Source organism: Trichosurus vulpecula, chromosome 3, assembly GCF_011100635.1.
Source record: "Trichosurus vulpecula isolate mTriVul1 chromosome 3, mTriVul1.pri, whole genome shotgun sequence".
NCBI lineage: Eukaryota > Metazoa > Chordata > Mammalia > Diprotodontia > Phalangeridae > Trichosurus > Trichosurus vulpecula.
This window is the reverse complement of record NC_050575.1, coordinates 177,201,642-177,228,531: the sequence shown is the minus strand read 5'-3', so window position 1 is coordinate 177,228,531 and position 26,890 is coordinate 177,201,642. Positions and strand designations below refer to the sequence as shown.

Here is a 26,890-nt window from a genome sequence, read left to right as displayed (position 1 = left end):
CATTAGTGGCTCTCTGTGAAGGAATGGCAGAGGGGTATAATGGGAAAAATAAGTAGTGTAAAAACCAAGAATGATCAACAAAAATGTATCTTTTAGAAATTTATCTTTAATGTGCCTTTATACACAAGTGAACTGTCAGAGGGCCTGCTTCTAACTTATCATGGTAATAACCAGTCCTTCATTCAACACTACTTTTAACAATGCATAACCAACCATCTTGTCAGTTTTTCCTGAGGCTATCAAAACCCTACAGGGAATAAAGATGAAAAGGGCAGAGTGGATACAGGAAAAGACTGTTGGTTCTCATCCCAACTGCAAAACATATATCCCTAAAGGCTCTAGCACTTCTTTTCACACCTCTGGTAGAAAGAGATATACCCGGGCAGCTAGGGGGGCAGTGAGTAGAGCACCGGCCCTGGAGTCAAGAGGACCTGAGTTCAAATATGACCTCAGACACTGGACACATTTACTAGCTGTGTGACCTTGGGCAAGTCACTTAACCCCAATTGCCCTGCCCTCTGCCCTGCAAAAAAAAAAGAGAGAGATATATCACACACTAAATCTGTCCTTTATTTTTACTACAATTTCATCCCTTCATCTAGCTTACTTCTCCTAATTCTTCATCCCTATTTTAATCCATTTTCTTCCTTTGTGAAGCCAGCGACAGAGTGGATAGACTACCTGACTTGGAATCAGTGCCACAGGACTGAAGTTCAGGAGTAACTGGGACTTGAAACCTAGAGTCATCTACACAGAGATGATAATAAACCCATGGGAGGTGATGAGATCATGGAGAAAGAGAGAGTACATAGAGAGGAGAAGACCAAGAGAGAGCCAAGTCCATGACCCATGTCTAATGGGTCAACTACAAATTCATGTTATCTACCCTCAACTGAGACCTCTTTGCTACAAGCAATCTTTTTATTAATTTCTTTTCTCTTTATCACATTTTCCATGATGGAAATGAAACAGAGTCTGGGACTAGACCTGTGATTGCACTATTAAAGGTAACTCTTTGATGAGGAAAATCCTTGTACCAATGCAAATACATTCATAATACCTTATAATATTAACATAGAGGACTGCCTGGAAGACAGAGTTTAAATGACTTACCTAGGGTCATACATACTATATGTGTTAGCAATGGGAACCAGGGTATTCTTGGCTCTAAGGCTGGCAATCTATAATGCCATTCTGCCTCTTGTGTTTCACAAAGTATTATATTTAAACCTCTATACTAGTTGACACCTACAAACTATTCTCTTAGCTGATGACCTCACCTCTTGCTTTATTGAGAAGGTAGAGGCCATTAGATATGAGCTCCCATTTCTTCCACTTTACTCCTTAGAAATTTTCTGTGTCTTCACTCATCTTCTCCCTTCTTTGCTTTGTACTCAGAAGATGAGGAGGCTTTTATACCAGAGGAAGACAGGAGGCACAGTACAGAGTCTTGGGCTTGGAATCAGAAAGACTAGAGTTTGAATCTGGCCTCAGACACTGATCAGGCATCTGACCCTGGGCAAATCACTTAAACTCTATATGCTTCTGTTTCCTCAACTGTAAAATGGGGATAATAATAGCACCTACCTCCCTAGGGTTGGTGTGAAGATCAAATGAGATAACATTTAAAATATGGATAAATGCTTGCTTTCTTTTCAAAGTCTGACCATTTTAATTATGTCCTTGATCCCAATCATCTCTTCTTGTCTCCTTTAGGAGTTGGCCCACCAATGCTTCTCTTTCTCATTTTGCTCACCAATTATTCTCTCTCACATTTTCAATCTTTCCCTTTGTAATGTCTCCTGCTTGGCTGCCTAGAAACATACTCCTAAAAAAATTTCACTTAATTTTGAAATTTCTTCAAGCCATTAGTAGATATCCCTCCTGCTTTCATGCTAAATTCCTAAAAGAATGGTCTACAGTTGCTGCCTACTCTTCCTTACTGCTTATTACTCAAGCCCTTGAAATCTGGCTTCTGATCACACCAATAAGCTGTTCTCATAAAGGTCACCAATGATTTTTTTATATTTGATGATTTATTCTCAGTCTTTATCCTCCTTGGCCTTTCTGTAGGTTTCTACATCAATGATAATCAGCTATGCTTGGATACTTTCTCTTCCCTTGGCCTCTATGGCACCACTCTTCTCCTGAGTTTTCTATTTGTCTCCTGCTACTTCACAGTATCCTTTGACAGTGAGTGGCACACTATCATTATGTCTCCTAAGTGTGGGTGACCTTCAATAATCTGTTCTGGGTCCTCTTACTCTACATGCTTCCGCTTGTTTATTCCATCAAATCTGATGAATTTAATTACCACCTCTATGCAGATTACCAAATACTTATATTCAGTTGTAATCCTACTGCCCACATTTCCTCTCCTCTCACTCATTTTTCAGCTCTTTTTGACACCTAGCTACCAATCTCATCACACAACTGAAAATGCTCTCTCCAAAGTTACCAATTATCTTTTAGTAGTCAAATCAGATGAGTTTTGTTGGATCCTCATATTTCTTGACCTCTTTGCAACATTTGACACTGTTAACCAACTTACCTTCCTAGACATTCGCTTTTCTGACTTTTTCCCCCTGGATCTCCTCCTACATACCTGAGCACTCCTTCAGAATCTCCTTTGTTGGATAGCCACCCTACCATGTAGTCTTCTCTGTTCTTTCCAGCTTTAAGTATTTTTTTGTTCACCAAATTATAACATTAACAATTATATATATAACAATTAACAATATATTAACATATAACAATTATAACAGCTACAAGGGAACTCCAAAAACGCTAGTTAGTCCAACCCTTACCCCATAAAGAATCTCCTCTACAACATACCTTATAAAATGGTCATCTAGCCCCTGCCTGAAAACCACCAATGAAAGGAAGCCTACTAATTCCTAAGGCAGCCCATTCCACTTTGTGATAGCTCTATCAGTAAACTGTTCTTTATATAAATTCTAAATTTGCTTCTTTACTATTTTCATCCATTGATCCTGGCTCTTCTCTTTGGCATTGAACAGAACAAGTCTAATCCCTCTTCCATATCACAGCCCTTCAAATATCTGATAACAATTGTGATCCCACTGAATCATCTCTTCTCCAGACTCAACATCTCCAGTTTTTTCAACCAATCTTTCCATGGCACAGATACAAGGCCCTTCCTGGGTGACCCTACTCTGGACACATCAGGTGAAAAATGTCACTTCTAAACAGGGGTGCCCACAATGGAATAAAATACTCCAGATTCAGTCCTATCACATCAGAATAAAGTTCTATGAAAACTATGTCACCCTTAATGCATTCCAGGATTATATTAGTTTTGGCTATTGTATCATACTATTAATTCGATCCATCAAAACCCCCAATTCAGCTTAACAAGTGGTTATTGAGCATCTATTGTGTACTAGGCACTGTATGAGGTGCTGAGTATGGGAAGGGACTGCCTTTTTGCTTCTTTTTGTATTTCTGGCACTTAGCACAGTGCCCAACACTGTGCCAAGTGCTTAATAAAGATTTAATGACTGACTGTTGGAAAGAAAGAAATGAAATGGACTGAAGGATTCAACATTCTACTGAGGGAAAAGTGTACAAAGTAGTTCCAGGGAGGTAAGGAGATCTAATTCTTGGGATATCAAGAAAGACCTCATGGAAGTGACACTGAGTTGACTGGGAGCAAATTAAGGGTTCCAACAGTAAGTCAATCAACAATCATTTACTAAACATTTACTGTGTTCTAAGCACTAGGGATACAAAGAAAGGACAAAACAGACCCTGTCCTCAAAGAGCTTGCATCCCAATGGGGGAGACAATATCTGAATAACCAGGTACACAGGAAAGATAAACAAGGGAGTTTGAAGGTATTCTCAAAGGGAAAGATCCTGGTAGCTAGGAGAATGGGGAAAGGCCTCCAGAAGAAGTTGCTATCTGAACTGGAACTTAGAGGGCTTAAAAGTGAGAGGAAAGAAAGCAGAAGTACCATAAAGAAAGTTTTCTCAAGGAGTTAAGCCATTATCAAGGAGATACATGGTACCAAAATTACTAGGGATGGTGGATCAAGTAAGGGTTTTTTATGGTAAAAATTATTTTATTTTTTCAATTACATGTAAAGATAGTTTTCAAAATTCATTTTTTATAAGATTGAGTTCCAAAATTTCTTGCTCCCTCCCCTCACCCCTCCCCTAGATGGCAAGCAATGTGACATAAGTTATACATGTGCAATCATGTTAAACATGTTAAACAGAACAAAAGTGAAAAACCATTTAAAAAAAAGAAAATTATATGCTTTTAACTGCCCTCAGACTCCATAGTTCTTTCTCTGGAAGTAGTTAGCATTTTCTATCATGAGTTCAAGTAAGGGTTTTTTAAGAAGGTAGAGGTAAAAATGAAAATCATTCCAAGGATAAGGGAAAGTATGTGCAAAGCCACAGAGGAAGGAGACAAGATGTCGTGTATAAGGAATAGCAAGCAGAAAAATTTTGTTGGAACAGAGACTGCATCAGAGGAAATGATGTGTGATGGACCTGAAAATATAATTTGGACCCACAATGTGAAGGTCTTTAAGGGCCAACAGGTTCTACTTTATACCACAGACATTAGGGAGCCACTAAAACTTCCTGAGCAAGGTAATGACACAACCATGCTTATACTTTAGGAGTATCAATTCAGCAGCTATGTAGAGGTGGGACTGAAGAATTGAGAGGTTGGATGAAGGGACTAAATGGAAACTATTATAACAGTCTAAGTGAGAGGTGATAAAATACTGAATAAGGGTGGCTGTAGTATGAATGATAAGAAAGGGATGGATACAAGCAATGCGGAGATAATTAAGTCATGGCATAGGAGGTAAGTGTAAATGAAAAGTCAAACAGATGATAATCTAAGTTTATGTTATTAGATTCAGACCAATCTGTAAATTAACTTTGGCATCAAGTATGTTTGCTATCCCTTCCAACTTTGTGTCACCTGCAAAAAGCATATGATCTATGCTTTTATTCAACTAAACAGCAAATGACTAATAATACATCTCCTGGCAACGGTAGGTTAACTCTTTGAGTTACATAGTATTCACACAGTATTCTGTATAGACCTTTCCTTTGCTTACCTCACTCCCTTCTCTGTCAACCTACTGTGTTCTCACGAGTACTCTTCTTCCCCACTTCGGCCATGCACAAAGATGGTCATATCCTCGAACTTGCTATCAGCCATTAATGTGCCACCTCCATGTTCAAGAATTCTGAAAGTCCCTTACTTGACCAAAATTTATTGGCTTTTCACTTCCCCCCGCCTTCCCTTACACAACCCTGAGAAAATAAAATTGTTTTTGATTCTACTTTGTAATTGATTCTATTAACTACTCAAAGTCACATTCCTTTAAGTTCAAAAGTTTAAAAGTTCAGCTTTTCTATAATGACTAGTTTTCATCTTTGAGTTAAGTTTAAAAATTCAGCTGTCCTATAAATCACTTTTAATTTAAAGAAACCTGTTGTCCTTGGAAGCAGCATTTGGGGGGGCGGGGGGGGGGGGGAATTTACCTTTCCTTGAAACAAACAAATAAACAAAAAATAGTCAAACTTGTTTCAATATACCTGACCACAAAGGTCAGTATAAGGATAGAAATCAAGAACCTGATGCCCTCAGTAAAGTCACAGTCAACTCAGGAGTTTGGACATAAATATGGTGTAGTTTTGCTAATAACTGACATTTATAGAGTACTTAAGGTTTGCAAAAAATATTTCCTGACAAAAACTCTATTATGTTGGTGGTGCAACCATTATTTTCCCTATTTTATACACATCAGGCTTTAAGAATTTCAGTGATTTGACCATAATCATGCAGCTATTAAGTACCTCAGGTAAAATATGGTCTCAGGTCTCTTAATATCAACCCCAGATCTCTCCATTGCATCACAATGCCTGTTGTGCATTCTCTGAAAACAAAATTTGCTGCCCCTAGGATTCTCAAGTATGCCCAGAAGACAGTAAGGCCAGATTATCTTGTAAAAAACATAAAGCAGGATGGAGGAAGTGTATTTGAAACTGAGCTGGAAGCTTGGGCTCCTGCAAAGAGCCAATGGTTAAAAAATCACTTCCAACAAAGCCATAACATGGTGAAAACATTTCAATAATCAACTCATTTACTTCTTAAGCAAGTGGGAAAAGTTTTGTGTTCCTTAAAGAGATGTCTGTGAATTGAGACACTATGCAACATTCAAAGCTTCTCAGGACTCATCCTTCTTCCTAACTAGAGCAGCTAGTCACAAAGGCACCTGACTCATGTAATTGCTGCCCTCAGCCAAGAAGCTGGAAGACAAGTTGCTCCTAAGGAATTCCACCAAAGTGAAAGTATATGAAAATAACACTGTACTTGGACGTAGGAAAGTCTGGTTTTGAATTCTGCCTGTAACACTTATTAGCTGCGTGACCATGGGGCAAGTCACTTAAGCTCTGTGGGTCTCAGTTTACTTAATTGTAAAACAAGGGGGCTGGGCTTAGCAGTGTCTAAGGTCCCTCCCAGATCTAAATCTATGATTCTATGATGAAGTGCTTTAACTTGTGAGCCTCAGTTTCCTCAACTGTAAAATGAGGATAACAATAATTAAAGAACCTACCTTACATGGCCTGCTGTGATGACCAAATGACATAATGTATGTTAAGTGATTTGCAAAACTAAAAGCATTATAAAAAACATCACACCACTGCTAACAACGATGTTAAATATAAAGACCCAAGAGAAGAAATCAAAACCATGTGGAAACAGGATGAGATACATATCCTCACCCCTCATGCTCTCTGCTATAGGAGTTGTCCAGATGATGCTTTTGGTGAATCTACAGAATATATCTCATATTTTTATTCGATGATAAGGGGTTATTTTGTCTACTTATGCAATAGTCTGCAGATGATCAAATATAAAATACTAAGCAGAACATGGACTCATCCCAGGACCATTTCTATCTGAACATAATTGAAAAGATGAAATAAGATGATTAGGAAGAATAATCAGCCACTGTATAAGTTTCACCTCAGGATATACTCACTAATTCTCATTTGTCTTACTGGACAAATTGGACAAAAAGGACTTATTGCTAGGACTCAGGTTGAAAGAAGTGCCTGAAAAAGTTTGCCAACAGGCCCAACCACTACCTCACCATGAGCCCTCTGCAGTCACATACTGTTAACATTATAGAACAATTCTTTACACATCAACCCTCTGGTTTCACTATAGGGGGGCAAAGAAAGACATTCTAGTTTTTGTATTTCTCTGCTAAGACTGTGAATGAAATCAAAAGAATGGTGAATTCACTGCTAAGATTTCAACCCATGTGCCTTACTCATCTGGTACATGAAAATAATAATCTTATTATCGTGGTCACAGCTACTGAAACCCAAATAATAACTGTCATCTGGTCGCAGTGCCCAGCATAGTCAGATTTAAGGAAAAAGAGTGATAATACCAATCTGTAAAATCGGAGAACTGAACTAAAGGCACCTACATAGAGCCTTTGAGCTTTTAATTTATGATTCTATGAATCAAAGAAGTCTCAGGGCAGTGGTTAATCAGCTGATTAACATTTCAAAGGACAATGTCTAGATATAAAGTTTGGAAATAACATCTAATACAAAGCCTATGGCTGAAGTGAACAGCAATACAGCAAGTTCAATTTAAAAACACTTCAATAGCTACTAAGGATCTTTCTTTTCCCCCAATAAATCAGTTTCTCTTCCTATCTTCCCATTCATTAAATACGTTTTCCCTTCTCCCTACTCCCTTTTAACTGTCTGTAGTACAGAAATGAAGTATATTCTAAAAGATTTTCTTAAATTATGGAATAAAGCTTCATGTTTTCTGTTCATAACTTGACAATCAAATGAATTTAATCTGTTAAACAACTCTCTTAAAACTTTAGCTACCTTTTACTTAAACGTGGCCTTTGGTGGATACAAAAACTCCAGCCTATCATTTTCTCCACCATACCTTTCACTGATATATTGTTTCAATAAAAAGATATTAAAATATAAGAATAAGAATCAAAGATAGAAAACCACTAACTAGGTCAAAGAAATGCTCTTTGGCCCTGCCATCCTACTCTTTGTTTATACTCTAAGGAGGTTAGAAACAAGAAAAAAAGATCATAGGTTCACATAAGCAGAAAGGACCTCAGAAGTCATCTAATCCAAACCCCTCATTTTGCAAATGAGGAAACTGAGACCCAAGGAGACTTAGTAACTTGCCCAAGAGCATAAAAGTAGCCAGTGTCTGAGGTAGGATATGAACTCTCGTTCTCTGACTCCAGAGTCAATGCTGCACCTGTGCTAAAATATTCATAGCTGCACAATTTGTATTAGGGAAAAAACAAAAGAAAACCCAAAAACCCCACCTGTCGACATTGACTGGAGAAAGGCTAAATAAATCATAGTATATGAATAAAATGAAATATTGCTATGCTTTAAGAAATGACAAATATGAACACACAAAGACATATGGAAAGAAATAAAACAATGCAGAACAAAAAAAAAAAATTCAAAACCTGAAGGGCAAGATGCCCATCACTTTTTGTCAATCAGGAGCTGAATACTTTTTATGGTGTCAAAGAACGGGAAGCAAAATGTATGCCAAATGACTAGGGAATGGCTTAACAAACTGTGGTTTAGAAATGTAATGGAATATTCTTGTGTAATAAGAAACAAATATGAAAAATTCAGGGAAATATGGTCAAACTTGTATGAACTGATATAGAGTGAAGTCAAACCAAGAATGACTAGTGTAATGTAAATGAAAAGAACAATAAAATTAAAATCACTGTTACGTAACAATCAATCTGAGCCCCAGAGAAAACATGAGGAAATATAACTTCCTCCTTTTATATCAATTAAACTATAACAAAAATACCTAAAGACTATCCTAGGTGAAAGAAAAATCTACCAGATGAGAGGAAAAGTTTCATCTTGGGGACATAGTACCAATGTATATATTTTCGACTGACCTTTACCTAGACAATAATCCCTGAACTGCCCTGAAGCGTACTACCTTGTTGTCCAGATCAAAGAGATAGGAATCCTCTTCTCGGACATCAGCTTCTGAATCAGAAATCAGCTCTCCAACATATCTATAGAAATGAAGTAAAACATGGCAATGAGAGACCTATGCACACTGAATGATAAATATTAAAGCAACCCATGGGTTAGATTACTAAAACTAGATGAGCACATGATTTACCATCCTTAGAATCACACTTGCCAGCACCTTTTTTTTTTTTTTTTAAACACCAACCTGACTGGAAAACTCTTTCAGGAAGAGCATGAAGCAAGTCAAATGTCTTTGGATATTTTTAGGTACAACTCCCTCACAAAAGCATCCTCCATTTTCCATGAAAACAAATCAAAATTTTAAAAGTGAACTAACATGCCAAATTTGTTCAACAGTGAACGCAGCATTTTGATTATTTAACACGGCATGTTCAAATTAGGTCAAATGTGAATTGGGTTTGTGTCATATTTGACAAGCATGAGTTCTGAGACCATGTACCAATCAGCAGGGGCTCAGATGAATTGTGCCAACACACTACCTTTTGCATTTGTATATGAAGTAAAAAATACTCAATCACTATGTGGAATATAGCATAAAATCAGTTATATATCGCCATGGCATTCCTATTTAGCAAGTACAAAGTAATAACTAATTTCTAAAGACAACTACAATTTTTGACAAACTGGAATATTTAATAATGATTATACTCACTTGAAATTTTCTAAAATAAAACTTAAATTTTCTTAAATTTTGTATTGTGTAATTTCTAAGAAAAGTAAATAAATTTTCATGACTGACATATACATAACTAGCACAAAAATAAAACTTAATGGAGCAGCTGAAACTAGCACAAGAGTGACAAAAGAGGTTTAAATAAAAGAAACACAAAGAAGCTCAATGTAGAAGACGTAATCCAGTTTTCATTATCAGATTCTTAAAACAAACTGCACTTGAATTTTATGCATTAGTTCAAAATAGTATGAAATCTAATAAATTTAGATGACATCTTGAAAGTACAAGGTATTCGAAAAGTCTTAGTGCAGTTACTAAAGCTTAAAACTGCACTAAATGTTTTGGAACAACCTGTATACATGCAGAATATATTGACAATATAAGATAATTTTGCCATAAGAAAAAAATGCTTTTGTTATGCAAAAAATGAACTTTCTCAAAAATCATACCTTAACACAAAAAGGACTGTTTATTAGCATATGCTAGGTTACAAACAGGATTGCCAAGCACAAAAAACTCCATTCCACAGAAATAATGTTGGTGTTACCTGCAGTTACCAATATGCTGAAATTATGCCTGGTGAGTAAAATATAAAGCAGCTTTGAATGGTTCCAACCTGCAGATGACCGTAGGCTTAAAGACCTTTGTGATCGATCAAGTGAAAAACTAAACTCTTCCCAGTTTGCATTACAAGTGTATAATTAAAAATGTTCATTTGATTATATATTCATGTATGTTAAATGAATGGCGTATATATATACCCATATATTATATATAAGTTACTGAAATATTTGTTAATGTTACCATACATATATACCCATATATGATATATGATAAGTTACTGAAATATTTGTTAATGTTACGTAAGTTTTGCTATTTTGCAAATCAATAGATGACAATGGCCACGTCAAGAAAAAAATGTCAATATAATTGACAAATATTTTAATGTAAATGATAATGTGCCAGAAACAATACTAGGTGCTACACTGATGAAGCTCAGTTGGCATGTAAGGCAATAAATATTTATTAAGCACCTTTTATGTACCAGGCACTAGGAATACAAAAAGAGGCAAAAGACAGTTCCTGCCCTCAAGGAGCTCACAATGAAATGGGGAAGAAATGAAGTCAACAAATATGTACAAACAAGCCATATACAGTATAAAAGGGAAATAATTAAGAGAGAGAAAGCATTATTAGAATTAAGAGGGATTGAGAAACGCTTCCAGTAGAAGGTGGAATTTTAGTTAGGACTTGAAGCCACAGAAGTCAAGAAGCAGAACTGAGAAGAGAGAACATTCCAGGCATGGGAGATGGGACAGTTAGAGAAAATGCCAAGAGTCAAGATATGGAGAATCTTGTTCCAGGAACAGCAAGGAAACTAGTGTTATTGCAACAAAAAATAAGTGATGAGGAATAAGGTAGAAGAACAATGGAAATGTAGGAAGAGGACTTTGAATACCAGAGTATTTTGTATTTGATCATGAAGGTGATACTGAGTCACTGGAGTTTATTTATGGGGGGAGTGACTTGGTTGGATTTGCACTTTAGGATAATCACTTTAGTGGCTGAATAAAGGGTAGATTAGAATGAGAAGAGACTTCACTGGAGAAGTGAAGAAGGGCCAGTAGGCTATTGCAATAATTCAAGTGTAAGGTGATAAAGGCCTGAACCAGGATAGCAGCAGTGTCAGAGACGAGAAGGGGGAATATTTGAGAGACAGAAAAGTGAAATCAACAGCCCTTGGCAATATATTGGTTACTGGGGGTGGGGGGAGGGGAGGGAGTAAGAAGAGATAGTAAGCAGTTAAGGATGATACCTAGTTTGCAAGTTCAGTGGACTAGAAAGATGGTGGTGCCCTCAAAAGTAAAAGGGAAGTTTAGAAGAGGAGGATCTAGGGGAAAAATAATGAGTTCAATTTTGGACATGTTGAGTTTAAGATATAAAATGGCCATCCAGTTCAAGATGTCTGAAAGGCAGCTGGAAATGCAAGACCAGAGGGCAACAGAGAGATTAGGACAGGATGGGCAGATTTGAAAAGCATTAGCACAGAAATCTACAGAAGCTGATGAGACCACCAAGTTAAGTAGAATACAGGGAGAAGAGGGCCTAGCACAGAAACCCTGTGAGACAACTATGGTTACTGGGCACGATCTGAATGAGGATCCAGCAAAGGAAATAAGAAAAAAATAGTCTGATGGGTAAGAGGAGAACCAGGATGGTACAGAAAAAAAACTATCAAGGAGTAAAGTGTGATCGGCACTATCAAAGGCTATAGAGTGGTTGAGGAGAATGAGGACTGAGAAAAGGCCACTCTATCTGGCTTGCAAGAGATCACTGTTAACTCTGGAGAGAAGAATTTCAATGGAATCATAAGGTCATAAGCCAGATTTTAAGGGGTTAAGGAGAGAAAAGAAAGTGGAGATACCAATTGTAGGTGGCCTTTTCAAGGAGTTTAGCCACAAAGGAGAAAAGAAATATAAGATGATAGTGGGGATGGATGGATCAAATGAGGGCTGTTTGTTTGTTTTCAGGATGGGGGAGACCTAGCCAAATTTGTAGGTGGGAGGGAAGGAACCAGCACACAGAGAGAGACTGAAAATAACCAATAAGAGTGGAAATGACAGAGGGGGACAATGTGCTAGAGGAGATGGTATGAAATGGGATCATTTGGGGGTGGAAAGGGAGAGGTTAGCCTTAGTAAGGAGTAAGGCCATCTCATTATGTGAGATAAGATGAGGAGGAGATAGTGACAGAAAGATAAGATGAAGTTTAATAATATTAGGTGATAAATAAATCAATAGCCTCAAATTTCTTCTATGAAATACAAGGCAAAGCTCTAAGCTGGAAGGAGGGAAGGAGGAGGAGCCATGGGAGGTAAGAGTAGGGATGAATAGATTTAGAAGAGCTGCTGTGGAAAGTGGGATAATGAGTAGGTTAGGGAGGTATAGGAGGACTGCCTAACAGCAATAAGGGTCCAGTTGAGGTTGTGTAACATAAACTTGCAAAGGATCCAATAAGACTGGTGACTTTCAGCAATACATGTATAGGAGCAAAGATGGTGAATAGTGGGAATGATTCAGGGCTAAGGCTTGGTGGAGAGCAACTGAGGAAAGGTCAGTATAGTACTAAAATGGTTCATCAAAGGGCCAAGGTGGGGAAAAGAAAGGGTGGCTAGTGCAAGGGAGGTGGCCTGGGAGAGAAGTGAGGGGATGAAGAATCAGAAGTCATGCTGTGGATGAAGAGTAGGGTATGAGGAAAGACAGAGAGGGAGGCAGAAAAACAGATTACAGTCAGATAAAGAGATTGGGGAATTCTTGAAAATTTATAGATGATGGCAAAATTGAGGGTATGACTATCTTTGTGTGTGGCTGAGATGGAATTGAAGAGGTGGTCATGGAAGTAAATAAGTTGAGGACCTGAGTGGCTAGGGTGTTTGAGGGAGAGTTTATATGTTAAAGTCCCCTAGTATGAGGGCAGGAGTAGATGGAAAAATTATGAACTGTGTACCCAACTTACTGAGGAAGGAGGCGAGTGACCTATAGGTCTACAGACAATAGTTGCTAGGATTTTGATTGTGTCATGACAAAATGAGGTCAACAAACATTCGTTTAAAATGTAGCTCATGGAGCAATATGGCTACACTGCACATACTTCACAAAAAAATCATTTGTAACAAAAATTATGAATAAGGAGCTACACACAATTTTTCAAGTTATTACAACAGTAATCAACAGAAAAGTTGATTATTAAATAAAATGACCATTAAAAAAGTAGCTCTTTGTAAAATTTTGTGACAATATGCATACAGGGCGAAAAGGACTTATTATTGCACAACATGCAGTCTTCTCTTGCTAAAGTACATCAAAAGTTTTTTGAGCTAAAGAAGAAATTGTCAGTTTTCTTAGCGATATTAATAAAAATGAAGAAAATTCATTTTATAACAAAAATTCTCTCTGGAAAACTGCCTATTTGGTATATGCTAGTAGAGAAACAGTATTCTAAATCAATGCAAGGTTCTCAAATTCTTTTTCTGATCCAGACAGTCAAATACATTTATGAAAAAATTATGATATGGATAATAAATTTACATAACAATGTGACAGATTTCCTAATTTTAAAAATACCTGCCCTGTGAATATAAGAGTAGTGACAACCTGATCAATAAGCACCTGGCTGATAAACAAAAGCAATTACGATTTCACTTTCTATTTTGATGCTTCATTTATTGGACGAGATCTGTAATTTCATTGGATATGTGGTACTCATTGTGAGGAAAGACCTAATAATGCAGATCAGAAACTGCTCTCTAACTTGTCTCAGAATGTTACTTGGGTACTGCTGTTTCCTTGCTTAGGATCATTGGGACTTGAACCTAGGTCTTTCTAACTGAAGCTGGCTCTATCTACTGCACCTTCTAGCCTATCTCTCATGTTATTTTGGACCTGGATATTTTAAAATAAGAATGGATAAGGAACCTGTCTGCCATACGCAAATATGATAGTCTTATATAATCTAAAGATTAATACTTATCTTGTGATAGTATAAGGGAACAAGTGTTTGAATCTGGAAAAACTGGTTATATATGCTGGCAACCACTGAATAGAGTTCTAACTTTCCACTCCCACAGCTACCACTACTCTAGTTCACTCCCTCAATACCTCTTGTCTGAACTATTACAAGAGGTGTAATTAAAGAGACTATCTCTCCACTCCAATCAGCTGCCAGAAGTCTGCCCATATGACCCTCATAACTCATTAAACGTCAATGGATAGCCATGGTACTCCTTATGAGGAAACACTTTCTAACAATGCAGGTCAGAAACTTCTCTCTAAAGTGTCTTAGAATGTTACTTGTTATTTACTTGCTCAAGATGGTAATTATCTGTTATCTCTGCAATCATATATAAATTCTGCTGTTTGACATTTAAAACTATTCATCATCTGGTCTCCTCCTATCTTCCCAGTCTTATTCTATTCATTATATGCCTCTTTGCACAGTGTAGCTACACTGGACTACTTATTTCTTCCTCAAAGACTACACTCCAGAAACAGAAGTAGTTGGTGGTGCAGTAGTGGGAGCACTGGGCCTAGAGTCAGAAAGACTGGAGTTCAAATTTGGCCTCAAACACCTCCTAGCTGTGTGACCCTGGCCAAATCACTTAACCTCTGTATGCTTCAGTTTCCTCAACTGTAAATTATATATTTTTCCCTTTTTAATAGAGATATTTAATTTAATTAATTCAATAGAGATATTAATCCCCCGGATGACCAAATAACAACCTTCTTATGCACAGCGGCTATTCTCACGCTTTCCTTTCTTTATTTTTAAGTACTGTTTTCCCTGGGAGCCAACCTCAAAAGTCCTTCAAAAGGAAACCTTGTTGATAAATGATATCCTTATTATTTCAACATCTCAAAGAGCTCAGTGAAGCCACAAGCAGCAATAAATCCAGGAGTTGTAAAATGAGGGTGAATAGATTAGGCCAATCTATCAACCAGCAATCATTTATTAAGTACCCGCTACTTACCAGATGCTATACTAGTTACTGAGGCTACAAACAAACACAAGAGTGAAACAGTCCCTACCCATTAACTTACATTTGATCTGAGAAAAGAAAATACACATATAAGTTGTTTGTTGTTCTTTGTCCTTCCTTCTTGAAGAAGACCATGACCTCAGGAAGGTGATGCTAAGTCTTGCAAGTGAATTAGATTTGAGGGAGGGCTGTGCAATGTCACCAGCCTCACTTTCTCCTCCTGAGCCATCTGGGTCCAGTGGCAAAATACAGATAGGATGCCCAAACATATGTAAGTATGTAAAAAATGGAGGAGAAAACACTAATAGCTGGGGGAGATCAGGAAAGGCTTCCTATAGATGGCAGCACCTGAACTAAATTTTGAAGGGGATGAATTCTATGCATGTACAGAGAAAAGAGACGGTGTATTATGCATAAGAACAACAAGAGGGCCATAGGCAACACGGCATGAAGGTGAACTATGTATAATAAAGCTGGAAAAAGGGGTTGGAAGCAGTTTATGGAAGACTTTAAAGTGCCAAAAAGAAGAATTCTCATTAAGAGGGGGCCACCAGAATTAAGTGAAATACATAGTGACATGGTCACACTTCTACTTTAAGAAAATAATTTTAGTAGGTGTGTAGAGGATGGATGGCTGGGGGAAAGAGGACAATGGAAGTATGGGAACAAATAAGATTATTATAATAGTCCAGGTAAAAGGCAAAAAATGTCTGAACAAAACCCTAATGGCTCTGTGAGTAGAGGGAAGGGAACAGCGGAAGTCAGATATGGTATGGAGGAAGTATCAACAAGACTTGGCAATTGATTGGATATGGAGGCTGAAAGGAATTCAGAAGTAGTTGAGGATGACTGAACAGAAGGACAGTGATACTTCAAATTATGATCCTGTTCTCCTTCTGATTCTGGGGGTCAGGGAGTGGAGGTGGCAGGCACCGGATTTGACTCTCTCTTCTGTGGAACACTGCAGTCAGTAAATACCCCTGACCTTTAGAAGTTCCAGTTCACCTGTTGACAACAAAGATGTTGGACTCCTCTGCCCCTTCTCTTCTCTCATTTCCATGTTAACATGAAAGACACTAAATTCCCTGACCCTCCCTAATCCTCAGGATCAGAAGATGAATGAATGGGGTTCTTCATCCTCATGGGGAAAACAGCAGCTCATTCAATGGCATCCCCACCAGTTTCTATTTCAGCTCTGTGTTTTAAGCTCTGCCACTTCTTGGAACATTCTGTATTAAACTCATGTAAATTCTGGGTTGATACCTTCTAAGACTGACCTAGAATTCATAAAACAACAAATTCCATGCCAAAGAATTATGAAATATAAAATGCAACACAGTTACCCAATGACATTACTTACTCGCAGACAAAGGTCCCCAGTGGAATGTCTTGCATGGACCGCACACCCCAACCCATATTTTGTGTCCGATAAAGTTGTAATCGAGCCCTGAGAAACGGAAATGTGGCATTATTATACCAACATACATGGTAACCCCTCAGACACCCAATTATAAGATCACTAGGGTAACAAAGAAACAATATACAGTGTATAGTTTGTACTAAAAATACAGGGCATTCCTAAAGTCTGTACACATAGGCAAAAATGCATATTTTCAAGAAATGAAATTTTCAACAACATTTTATTTAATTGGAATATTAACAAATAACATCTTCAATATGATTTCCAACATTTATGATATAAAGGTTGATGCGCTTTGCAAGATTCACGTGAACTCGATGCAATAACTCCACACTGCCATCAATTTTAGAACATTCACTCTTTATGCATTCAGTCAAGTGTGTTGCATCTGTGATTTTCATTGAGTACACCTTCTCCTTTAGCATACCTCAGAAAAAAAGAAGTCAAGGGGGCTAAGGTCTGTTAGTATTTCAAAATATGCATTTTTGCCTATGTGTCCAGACTTTAGGACTCTCTGTAGTTCTCTCTTGAGTATTATCACATGGAAGGAGCATTGTATTTGGCACTGTAAGGACATGACTTCAAATTCTGACTTTACCACTTACTGACTGAGTAACCAACAAGTCACTTAGCCTCCCTGAGCCTCAGCTTATTCATCTAGAATTTGAAAAGTCCCTTGAAGCTCTAAATCTATATAACTATGGCCCTAAAAATCAATGACCTAAAAAACATCACTTTGGGGTTAAAGAGTATGACCTGGAGGAAATCAGATCCTCAGATGATTTGCTTTAAATTAAGGCACAACACTTGTGCTTTGCTGAATTATGTGAAGTGCTTAAACAAAAACATACTGAAATATATTATGGCAGTATATTTAATATTCTCTAAATCAAATGAAGAGATTGTTGATATCCTTTCAGAGCAACAGGTTATCCTCAAGCATAGCAATAATAGTACTGCTTTTTTGATCTGTAGGGTAAAGACAATGTAAAATGGAGTCAAGGGAACCTACTTAGCCCAGAAAACTGGGTCTGAAGAAGAAAACAATGAATCTGGTAAGCAATAACCATTAATGATCATGTATTATGTGTATCCTCCCTACACTGGGTATCATGAGAATTACCAGTGCTAAAAGGTAAGAAATTGGAGTCTAAGAGGTAGGACTGTTCTATAACTTCTTATAGTCTTTTCACCACGAACCCACTCTATGACATCTCTTTCCCATTAGGAATTTAGGACTCGACCAACTTTGATAGGTGAGCTTTTTGCCTTATTTTGCGGAGAGCCAGATCAACATACCACTTCCTATAGGCTCTAGCCATAATCCCCTCCCCTTGTTTTCCAATACCCTTTTATGTGTTAGCTTTCCTCATAAGAATGCAAGTACTTAATAAATGTTCTATCTGACAAATATTACTCACTGTACATGAGATTCTGTCAAGCAACAACCACCAATAAAACAAGTACATGTGTGTGTTTATTATTACACTATGTTACTGTGCAAAGCCCAATATTAGGTGTTATGAGATGGGAAAATTCAAACACATACACACATAAAGTATAAAAATGAACAAGAATATAAATTTATGTTGATAAAGAGCTACATAAAAGTCAGTTCTCTGTCACCTGGCATGGCTATGTAACAAAGTACTTGCAACATCAAATAGCTGGGTTAACAGAGGATTATTACATATATAACACACATAAGGATTACTGATTTGTCAACAATTAGAAAAGAATCAAACCGAGTTAAATTGAAATTATGCTGAATCTAACTGTATCTTACTCTGAAGCTTCAGAAAACACAACCTCATAACTTATGAACACACAATAACCAATGAGAATTCTAATGACTCTTCTCTAGAGTACAACGTTTTGGGAAATAGGACTCTGACTGAGAATACCTTATCTGTGTTTACTACACAGAGGTACTTAAGGGGTGTAAAGTGATCAGAGTCCATGGGAGCTTAGTCACATGCTAGTTTTATGGATAAATTGCATGAGAGAGTGGAAGAACAGAAAATAAATCAAAAGCTGATTTCACAAGAATAAAGTGGGAACCAGGAGTTCCAAAAAGTCTGGAAGTCACACTTTCTCATGATGTTAAAAACTAGAGCTTAGTACTGGATAGCTAGAGTTTAAGTATGGACTTGAAAATACACATTTATGCTAAATTAGCTTAGCTGAACTTGAATGCAAACAAGCCAGATTCTGTAAGTTCTACCAGGTCCATGATCATGACCACTAGCATCACCAAAGAGCAAACGAATCTGCCTTTGTTGTCTGTGGTTTAGCTAAATTTGAGAGAAATATATAATGGCCAAATGATAGATGATATACAAACAATAATTTTCAAAAGTAGACACATACAAATACAGAGGAAGAAAGGAAGAGATTTAACACTTTTAAAAGTTCAATCTACAAACAACGTGAAAATACATTTGAGTTTTTCAAATGAGACTAACAAGGAAAAAGGCAACAATTTACATGTTTCAATGTGAGGAAACTGATTATCACCTTTTTGGAGCCGAAATACTTCAAATCCTGCAGAGTTTCAAAATATCATATCTAAAGGACATTTATAACAAAGGAAATCTCAAAGTTGGAAGGGATCTTGTAGAAAACTCAGAATAACTTCCCAACCACTTCAGGAGTTCCTGCTACAATATATCTAACAGATGGTCACTCGGATTTTGCTTGAATGTTTTCAGTGATAAAAATCCTGTCACCTAAGGACACAAGGCAGCTAGCCACTCCATGGTGAACAGCTGTAACTATTAGAAAATTTCTTATACATATTTAACACCTTCTTTTTAATTACATTTAATACTTTCATCCTAATTACTTGGCTGATTATTTATCCAGACAGACATGATGATTTCTTCTAGGTAAGAAGCCAACAATTCGATTTAATTCAATTCAATTCAACAAGCATTTCTTAAGTACCTAATACATGCAACTTACCTGAGCCCATTTTGCACAACCCTATTTCGGCAGTTCCTCCAACAAGAACAAGCATGGTTGCACTCAAAGATCAAAGGAGGTTCTGCCATGTTAAACTCAGGCAGGAGTCGACCATCCTATAAGAAGAGATGTACATTTGGGATTCATCAATTGTATTACTGTTTCTATTTTTTAAATGAAATATCATTAATCAATATACTGAATACTCAATGGGAGCTCAAAAATCTATAAAATTTATTTTTTTCTTACCTCTGCAACAGAGAGGAAATACAAATCCCACTATACTCAGGACAAATAGAAGTTGAAAGTAAAAGAAATATCACAAACTTATAATATTTATAGTTTATCAAGCATTTTACTCACAACTACCCAGTGATATATCCCAAATATGACCACTTCTATTAATAGACTCAAAGAGGTTCAGTAACTTATTCAAAGTCTCATACCTAGCAAGTGCTGGAGCCCAAACCAAGTCCAAAACTGGCACTCAATCCATTAAAAAACCCTTTTTTGTTATATATCACATAGTTTAAAAGAGATTTTGCAACTGTGAACCTCAGTAATAAGAGCCGCTAATCAGATATTCTTCCCCAAGGGGAAGGATGCAGGGAGTCCTGATTTTAATATACCCAATATGTAAAATTATCTCCAAATGTATTCTGTCCTTGTTCTCGTATACTTTTTCTGACAGCCATGCAATATCATGTCATGTCACAAAACAGTAAACATTCTTAGTAAGTTTATTTATGAATAACAGAATTTCATATACCTAACATGAATTAAACAAGTTTAAATTGAATCACCTCACTCAAATCTCAACTGTTCAGGCCTCTAGTGTTCAAGAATTAGCACCAAATGATCTCCTCATATCTCTCTAGTCTCATTTCTCTTTACTCTTTCTACCAAGATAAGATGATAACTTTTGTTTCCTAGTTAATACAAGCAAACATTTCTATATGCTAGAATACTTGACATTTATAGAGCCTTTAAAGTTTTCAAAGGGCTTTACAGATATCTCTTCTATGCTTCATAACAACCTTGTGATATAGATACTATGTGTCTTACTATCCCCCATTTATAAAGAAGGAAATCGAAGATGAGAAGTGACTTGATCAATGGTTATACTGCTAGTAAGTGTCAGATACAGGATTCAGAATCCTATTTTCCTGAAGACAAGCCCAACACTCAATCTACTACACTGCAATGTCTTTCTTAATATTTACTAAGCACTTTACAAACATTAATCTCATGTGATTTTCACAATGTTGTGAGGTAGATTTGGTAAGACATAATCTCTATTTTGCTGATGAGTGAAAAGGTTCAGAGATACTGATTTGACTTGCTCACTGTCACAAAGTTATTAAGCAGAATTCAAGCCCAAGTTCTTTCTACTACACTAATTTAACTGAATTGGAGGCAACATAGCAGACATTTATGTATGGTATTTTCAGGTGTGCAAAGCAACGCATATACACTTTACTAAATATAAAAACACACATAAAATTTCAGTCTCCTAAAAATGCTGTGAAGTGTGTATGGCAGGTATTAACTTCAGATTAGAAATGATGAAAACATACATAGAGCTGACTCATTTCCATCGATAAGCCTTAGCTAATGCCTTTCTGTGTCACTTCAATCACACTACCACTGGAAAGGTTTCTTTCATGAATTACACACTTAATATGACATCTCACTTTACTGTTGCCCTCATATTCAATTTATAACATATTAATTTATTGAAAAACTACTTTATCATTATCCTAACATCATTTATAGTGTGCATATTTTTGTGTCTCCCCCTTTGCCTCCTCAAGGCTAGGAACCATTTTTTGTTTTTTAAACCAAATTTGCCCCCCTGTTCCTGTAGCCTCTCAGAGTCTTCTGTAAGCACTTTATAAATAGTAGACCTCAGTTAATACTCGTGACCTAATCTCTTCTGACCTAATCACATGGACAATTTAAGAATGTAAGAGAAAAGATTCCAAAATACTGATCTTCATAAAGAACGTGTGCATGGCTAATGAGAATCCATTACCAATTACTAAAGGATAGTTTGATGAAAATCACTATTAATTATATACCAGTTTCTCTGCACCTCACCACCAATTTTATTTTTTGAAAAGAATTATAGGAACCCCAAATCTTTAACTGAAGCATTTGACAAACTAATAGAAAACACTAATACTTAATCAGTGATTTCTGTTTTAAACAAACATTTTGATGCACTTCTGGCTATTTTTGGAGTAACAACACTATAACAACACTGTAGCTATTTAAACAATTAAGTCTTAAAAATCAAATACTTTAAATACTTTAAAACTGAGATTAAATGTGTGGTATATTGAAAGCACAAAGTGTTTGCTTTGATGAGTGTGCAACCATCACATACATTAAGTCAAATGATCTTTCCTTAACACTTGGATAGAAGAGGTAAATAGCTTGTCCAAAGTCATGGACAAGGAAGATGAAACGTTCTGTGAGGAAAAAACGAAGTAAGGAGAATGATGTACAATTAGCCTGGAAAAGTAGGTTGGAGCCAGGTTATAAAAAGTTAGAAGTCATGCCAAGACACATTAAGTCCTATGGGCTAGAAATTCAAACAGGTATGGGTAAAGTTATTTAGCTAAGCATCTCAACTGTGATGCAGTCATATTTAAGGCTAAATTTTTGTGATTTTTGTTACAGCTTGATCTGGGAGATCTCCAGGAAAAAATATTTTTTAAAAACCTTGACAGGATACTATTTAGAATTTGTTTAAAAGCACTAAATATCACAGACATTCTTCATTTTTTCATTAATTTAAATGAAAAACCTTCTTGTGATAACGTTATCTAAATGAGAAACAGGTTTCAGAAGGCAACATGATGCTCACCTTGTCATACCAGCACCGCATACTGAGCTGGCCACACATGCAGTTGCTGGAAGAGCAATCATCTATGCACACACAGTACTGAAATAAGAAAAGATACAACAACCTTGTTTAAAAAAAAAAACCCAACTCCATGCCTTACCAGAAGACAAATGTTGTTGTTGTTGAATTGTTTTGGTCATGTCCAACTCTTCCTAATTAAATAATAGATCTCTGTTTTCCTCTGTGTTTACACCATGTTCATACCAATATTTTTCCTTATATTCCAGCTCTTAAAATTATCCCAAAGGCAGATGCATAACATTTTGCAAAGTTAATTTTCTACAGTCTTTCTAAATAGTGTTACTATCTTTTTATATTTCTAACATATACAAAAGATGCATTCACAGTCATCTGAAGTTGAAGTGGGGTAAAATCAACTACAGATAAGATAATAGTACTGGAAGCACCAAAGACAAATGTTTCAAAGTATGTTCTGATCTTCTTCAACCCCTGACAGTGCACAACGATAGGCTAGACATAAAAGATGTAGCACTTAACTCACCTGCAAATGTGTAATGTTCCTATCAATGTTCATAGGGGACGTCACACAATTCTGTGATACATACTTGTAGTTACTAGGGCATGGCTCATTGTCCACAGCATTGACACAAGGAATGGGAATTCGTTCATAGCCTCGAGCAATGTCTCTATCATTGGAAATGAGAAGGAAAGAGTTAAACTTTCTGTACTTGAAAATGAAGCTCCCCCAAAATAGAACTTAAGAACAAGATAAAGCAACAGGGTGGCACTTTGTGAAAAATTATTCTAATTATGATCTTTAAATATTTCAACTTGAAAGAAACATTATTTTATTTTTAAATTCATTTTAGTCACATTTATGAATTATTTATTTGTCACAGTATTGATTTCAGTTATCTAGGAGCTTGTCAACAGTGAGATGGAGAAACTACCTCACTTGACATCTAAGTCAATCTTACCTACTCATTGTCTTTTCTACTTGGACAGGTTTCTCATTGGAAGATTCTCGGAGAGTCTTATTCATTTGAAGAGCTCCCCAGACCTGAGAGTTTAGGCTGGAACACTGGAGTGGTGTTTCTCCTTCCTTGTTCTTTAGGGTGACATCAGAGCCACGAGAAAGAAAGAGGCTACAAAACAAAAATCCAAAGCTAATATTGAAGATTATAGTGAAAAAGCAAATGTTTCAAGGAAGGAGAAATATTGTGTAAACCTTCTAACACTACTAAAATCAAAGCTATTTTCTTTCATTTGTATTATTATCCAAAACTAGCCTAAGGACTAAATAGCGATTCTGAAAAATCAGACTCAACTTTACTAAGGAAAATTACTCATCACTCATCTCCCACATTCTTTTTCAAAAGCCACTACAAACTACATTCTAACTAAAAAGTTAATGCAAGGGACTAAAGTTAGCATGTTACTTTTGAAATCCTTGATTCAGATCCTTACTCCTGATGAACATATATGGAGAATGGACAAAAATGCAGCACTTTCTAGCCCCTGAAGACATAGCAAGTGATGTTTTAATTTTTTTAGAATATCATTAGACTATACAGCCAATTTTCAAATATTCGTGAGTTATACAGTACAGGGGGGACATATAATCACTGTTTTGTCCAAGACTAGTTTTCTCCCATTACACAGAAACTTCCACTGAATAGTCCATTTGTAATTTAAACTTACAGTAGTACAAGCTTAAATCAAGCATAATCACATAAAGAAGTCTACTCTTCTCTCATAGGTAGATACACATATATTTTATCATGTTGGGTATATATGTCTGTATCACTTCTCAATGAATTTTATACACGTTCATGTATAAAACCAAACAAGAACGCTTTTCAATTCCTAGTATGAATAATTTGGGGATTTTCCAACTCTCCCTTCAAAAAAGTATAGACAAACTCAGTCAGCCATAAAGGAGAAAAAGTGCTAGGTGCCTTGGCTGATGTTAATTACTCACTTTAATACAAAGCAAATGGAAAGAGAACAGAAACCTTCTCCTAAGATTCAGTGTAGAAATCAAAATCTGCATAGTACCATAGAAATTAAGTGTCATTTTCTAAGTATTCAGAGATTTTTGTCTTTTTACGTACCATCTTCCCAACTAAACACAGAAACACATACCAACTCCAGAATAATTAAGGGTAGTGATAGTCTAAACCAGTGCTTCTGGTTTAAAACATGGTGTAACTGAATGTGGGGGTCACAAACATCTGGCAACAGGCAAAAGGTTTCTGAACACACTATGACCAAAAATTAATTAAAAATCAAACACATGATGAATCTAAGGTGTTTCTGGCAGCACTTGCTCTGTGTCGCATCACACAACTTCACTTCAGCCTTGGTTCTGAACACACAACATGGAACTTTGCACTGAGCATGCCGTCATGCTGTCATGCCATGCAATGCCAGAAACACCTCAGCTCAGATTCAACTATTGTATATTATGAATTGCAGTGTTTTTACTGTACATACAAAATTGTTAAATGAATTCTGACTTGGGATTAGGACAGAATTTCCAACAATTTCTGAAATGGCCCTAAACATACTCCTGCCATTTTGTACTATTTATGTGAAGTGGCATTCTCAGCATTGATGATTACTGATAAACTCTGAAAAACACTGGAGACGCTCTATGCCCTACAGTATCAAATATTCTGTCAGGATTGAATCTTTTTTTTGGAGGGGGGAAGGCGAGGCAATTGGGGTCAAGTGACTTGCCCAAGGTCACATAGCTACTAAGTGTCAAGTGTCTGAGGCCACATTTGAACTTAGGTCCTCCTGACTCAAGGGTCAGTAATCTATTCACAGCACCATCTAGCTGCCCCTCTGATTACTTGCTTACCTCCCTCCAAGGATCCCTCCCCTATCCTCCCATTCTCATATATCCAAATACCCTTCTACACCCCACTTTTACCCATTCCCTCACCTTCCCCTCTAAAGATCCCTCCCTTGTCCTCTCCCCCCTCCCTATGCCCCTACCATTTTATTTCTTCTGAATTTAGAAGACTTTTATACTCTTCTAAATATGTATGTATTGTTCCCTCCTAAACCCATTCTCAATTAAAGTAGGTTTACAGAACTACCAGCACTCCTTCACCATCTAATTCCTCTGTATCGATTCTTCCTCTTGCACCTCATTTGTATAAAATAATTACTCTTTTTTAGCTGTTCCTAAATGGTTTTGCTTTTTAAATTCATATCACTTAGATTTACCCCAGTCTTTCTTAGGAGCTACCCAATTTATTAATAAAAATCTTAGACATACATTTTACATATATAAGAAGTAAATGGTCTGTCCTTACTGAATCCCTTATAATCAGACTTTGTTATGTACCTTATATTTCTCTTGGCTCTTGTACGCCAAACGTTCTATTAAGTTCAGGTTTGTTTGTTTTTTTAACAAAGTCTTGAAAGTCCGACAATTGGTCAAATGTCCATTTTCTTTTTCATTCAGGTCTTCTCATTCAGTTCTTTTGCTCTTCAATATGTAGGGCACATATAGATAGATAGATAGATATACAGATAGATAGATAGATAGTCCTTTAATGTCTATGCTGCTAGGTCTTACATAATTCTAACTGTGGCACCATCATATTTAAATTTTTTAGTTTTTGTTGCTTTTAATATTTTATCCTTGAGCTGGGAGTTTCTGAATTAGACTATAATATTCCAATGAATTTTCCTCATATAATCTCTTGTACGTGGCGATGGATTGATTTTTTCTATTTTCCCCCCTTCTTCTAATGCTTCAGGACAATCTTCTTTAATTATTTCTTGTATTATTGCATCAAGATTCTTTTTTTGATCATGACTTTCAGTCAGTCCGATTATTTTTATGTTTTCTCTTCTTGATCTATTCTCCAAATCTGTTGTTGTTCTTATAAGATGGATGTTTCACTCTCTTCTGTTTTTTCATTATTCATATTTTATTTTATTATTTCTTGATCTCTTATAATTTCACTCGGTTCACCTTGCCCAATTTTAATTTTCAAGGTGTCATAGTCTCTTCCTTAAGATTTTGGATCTCCTTCTCTAATTGGTTGACTTTCATAATCTTTTTGGGGTTTTTTTGATTATTCTTACTTTTCTTTTTAGTTTGTCTCCCATCTCTGCCATTTGATTTTTAAACTATTTAAGATCTTCGGTGAATTCTTTTTGGGCAAATGACTATTTGACGTTGCTCTTTGCGGGTTTCTTTACTTTGATATCCTCCTCTGAAGACGAACCCTGGTCTTCTCTATTCCCACAAGTTTTCTATGGTTGGATTCTTTCTCTTTTCCCTGTGCATTTTTTGTGGTAATAGCTTAATTTTCGT

General features: G+C 36.5%; 1 protein-coding gene across 7 annotated transcripts in view; it reads right to left on the bottom strand.

The window, feature by feature from the left end:
• EHMT1 (euchromatic histone lysine methyltransferase 1) overlaps positions 1 to 26,890 on the bottom strand; it is a 304,570-nt gene that overhangs the window by 38,079 nt on the left and 239,601 nt on the right. For 6 of the 7 annotated variants that reach the window (XM_036749452.1, XM_036749451.1, XM_036749453.1 and 3 more), the window contains 6 exons: positions 23,529 to 23,696; positions 23,093 to 23,237; positions 22,552 to 22,629; positions 19,680 to 19,795; positions 16,656 to 16,742; positions 9,028 to 9,106 (listed from right to left, as the gene is read on the bottom strand). In XM_036749452.1, the coding sequence (XP_036605347.1) occupies positions 9,028 to 9,106; positions 16,656 to 16,742; positions 19,680 to 19,795; positions 22,552 to 22,629; positions 23,093 to 23,237; positions 23,529 to 23,696 (673 nt within the window). Of the gene's footprint in view, positions 1 to 9,027; positions 9,107 to 16,655; positions 16,743 to 19,679; positions 19,796 to 22,551; positions 22,630 to 23,092; positions 23,238 to 23,528; positions 23,718 to 26,890 lie in introns of all 7 variants that reach the window. The other variant, XM_036749450.1, reaches the window with a different exon arrangement.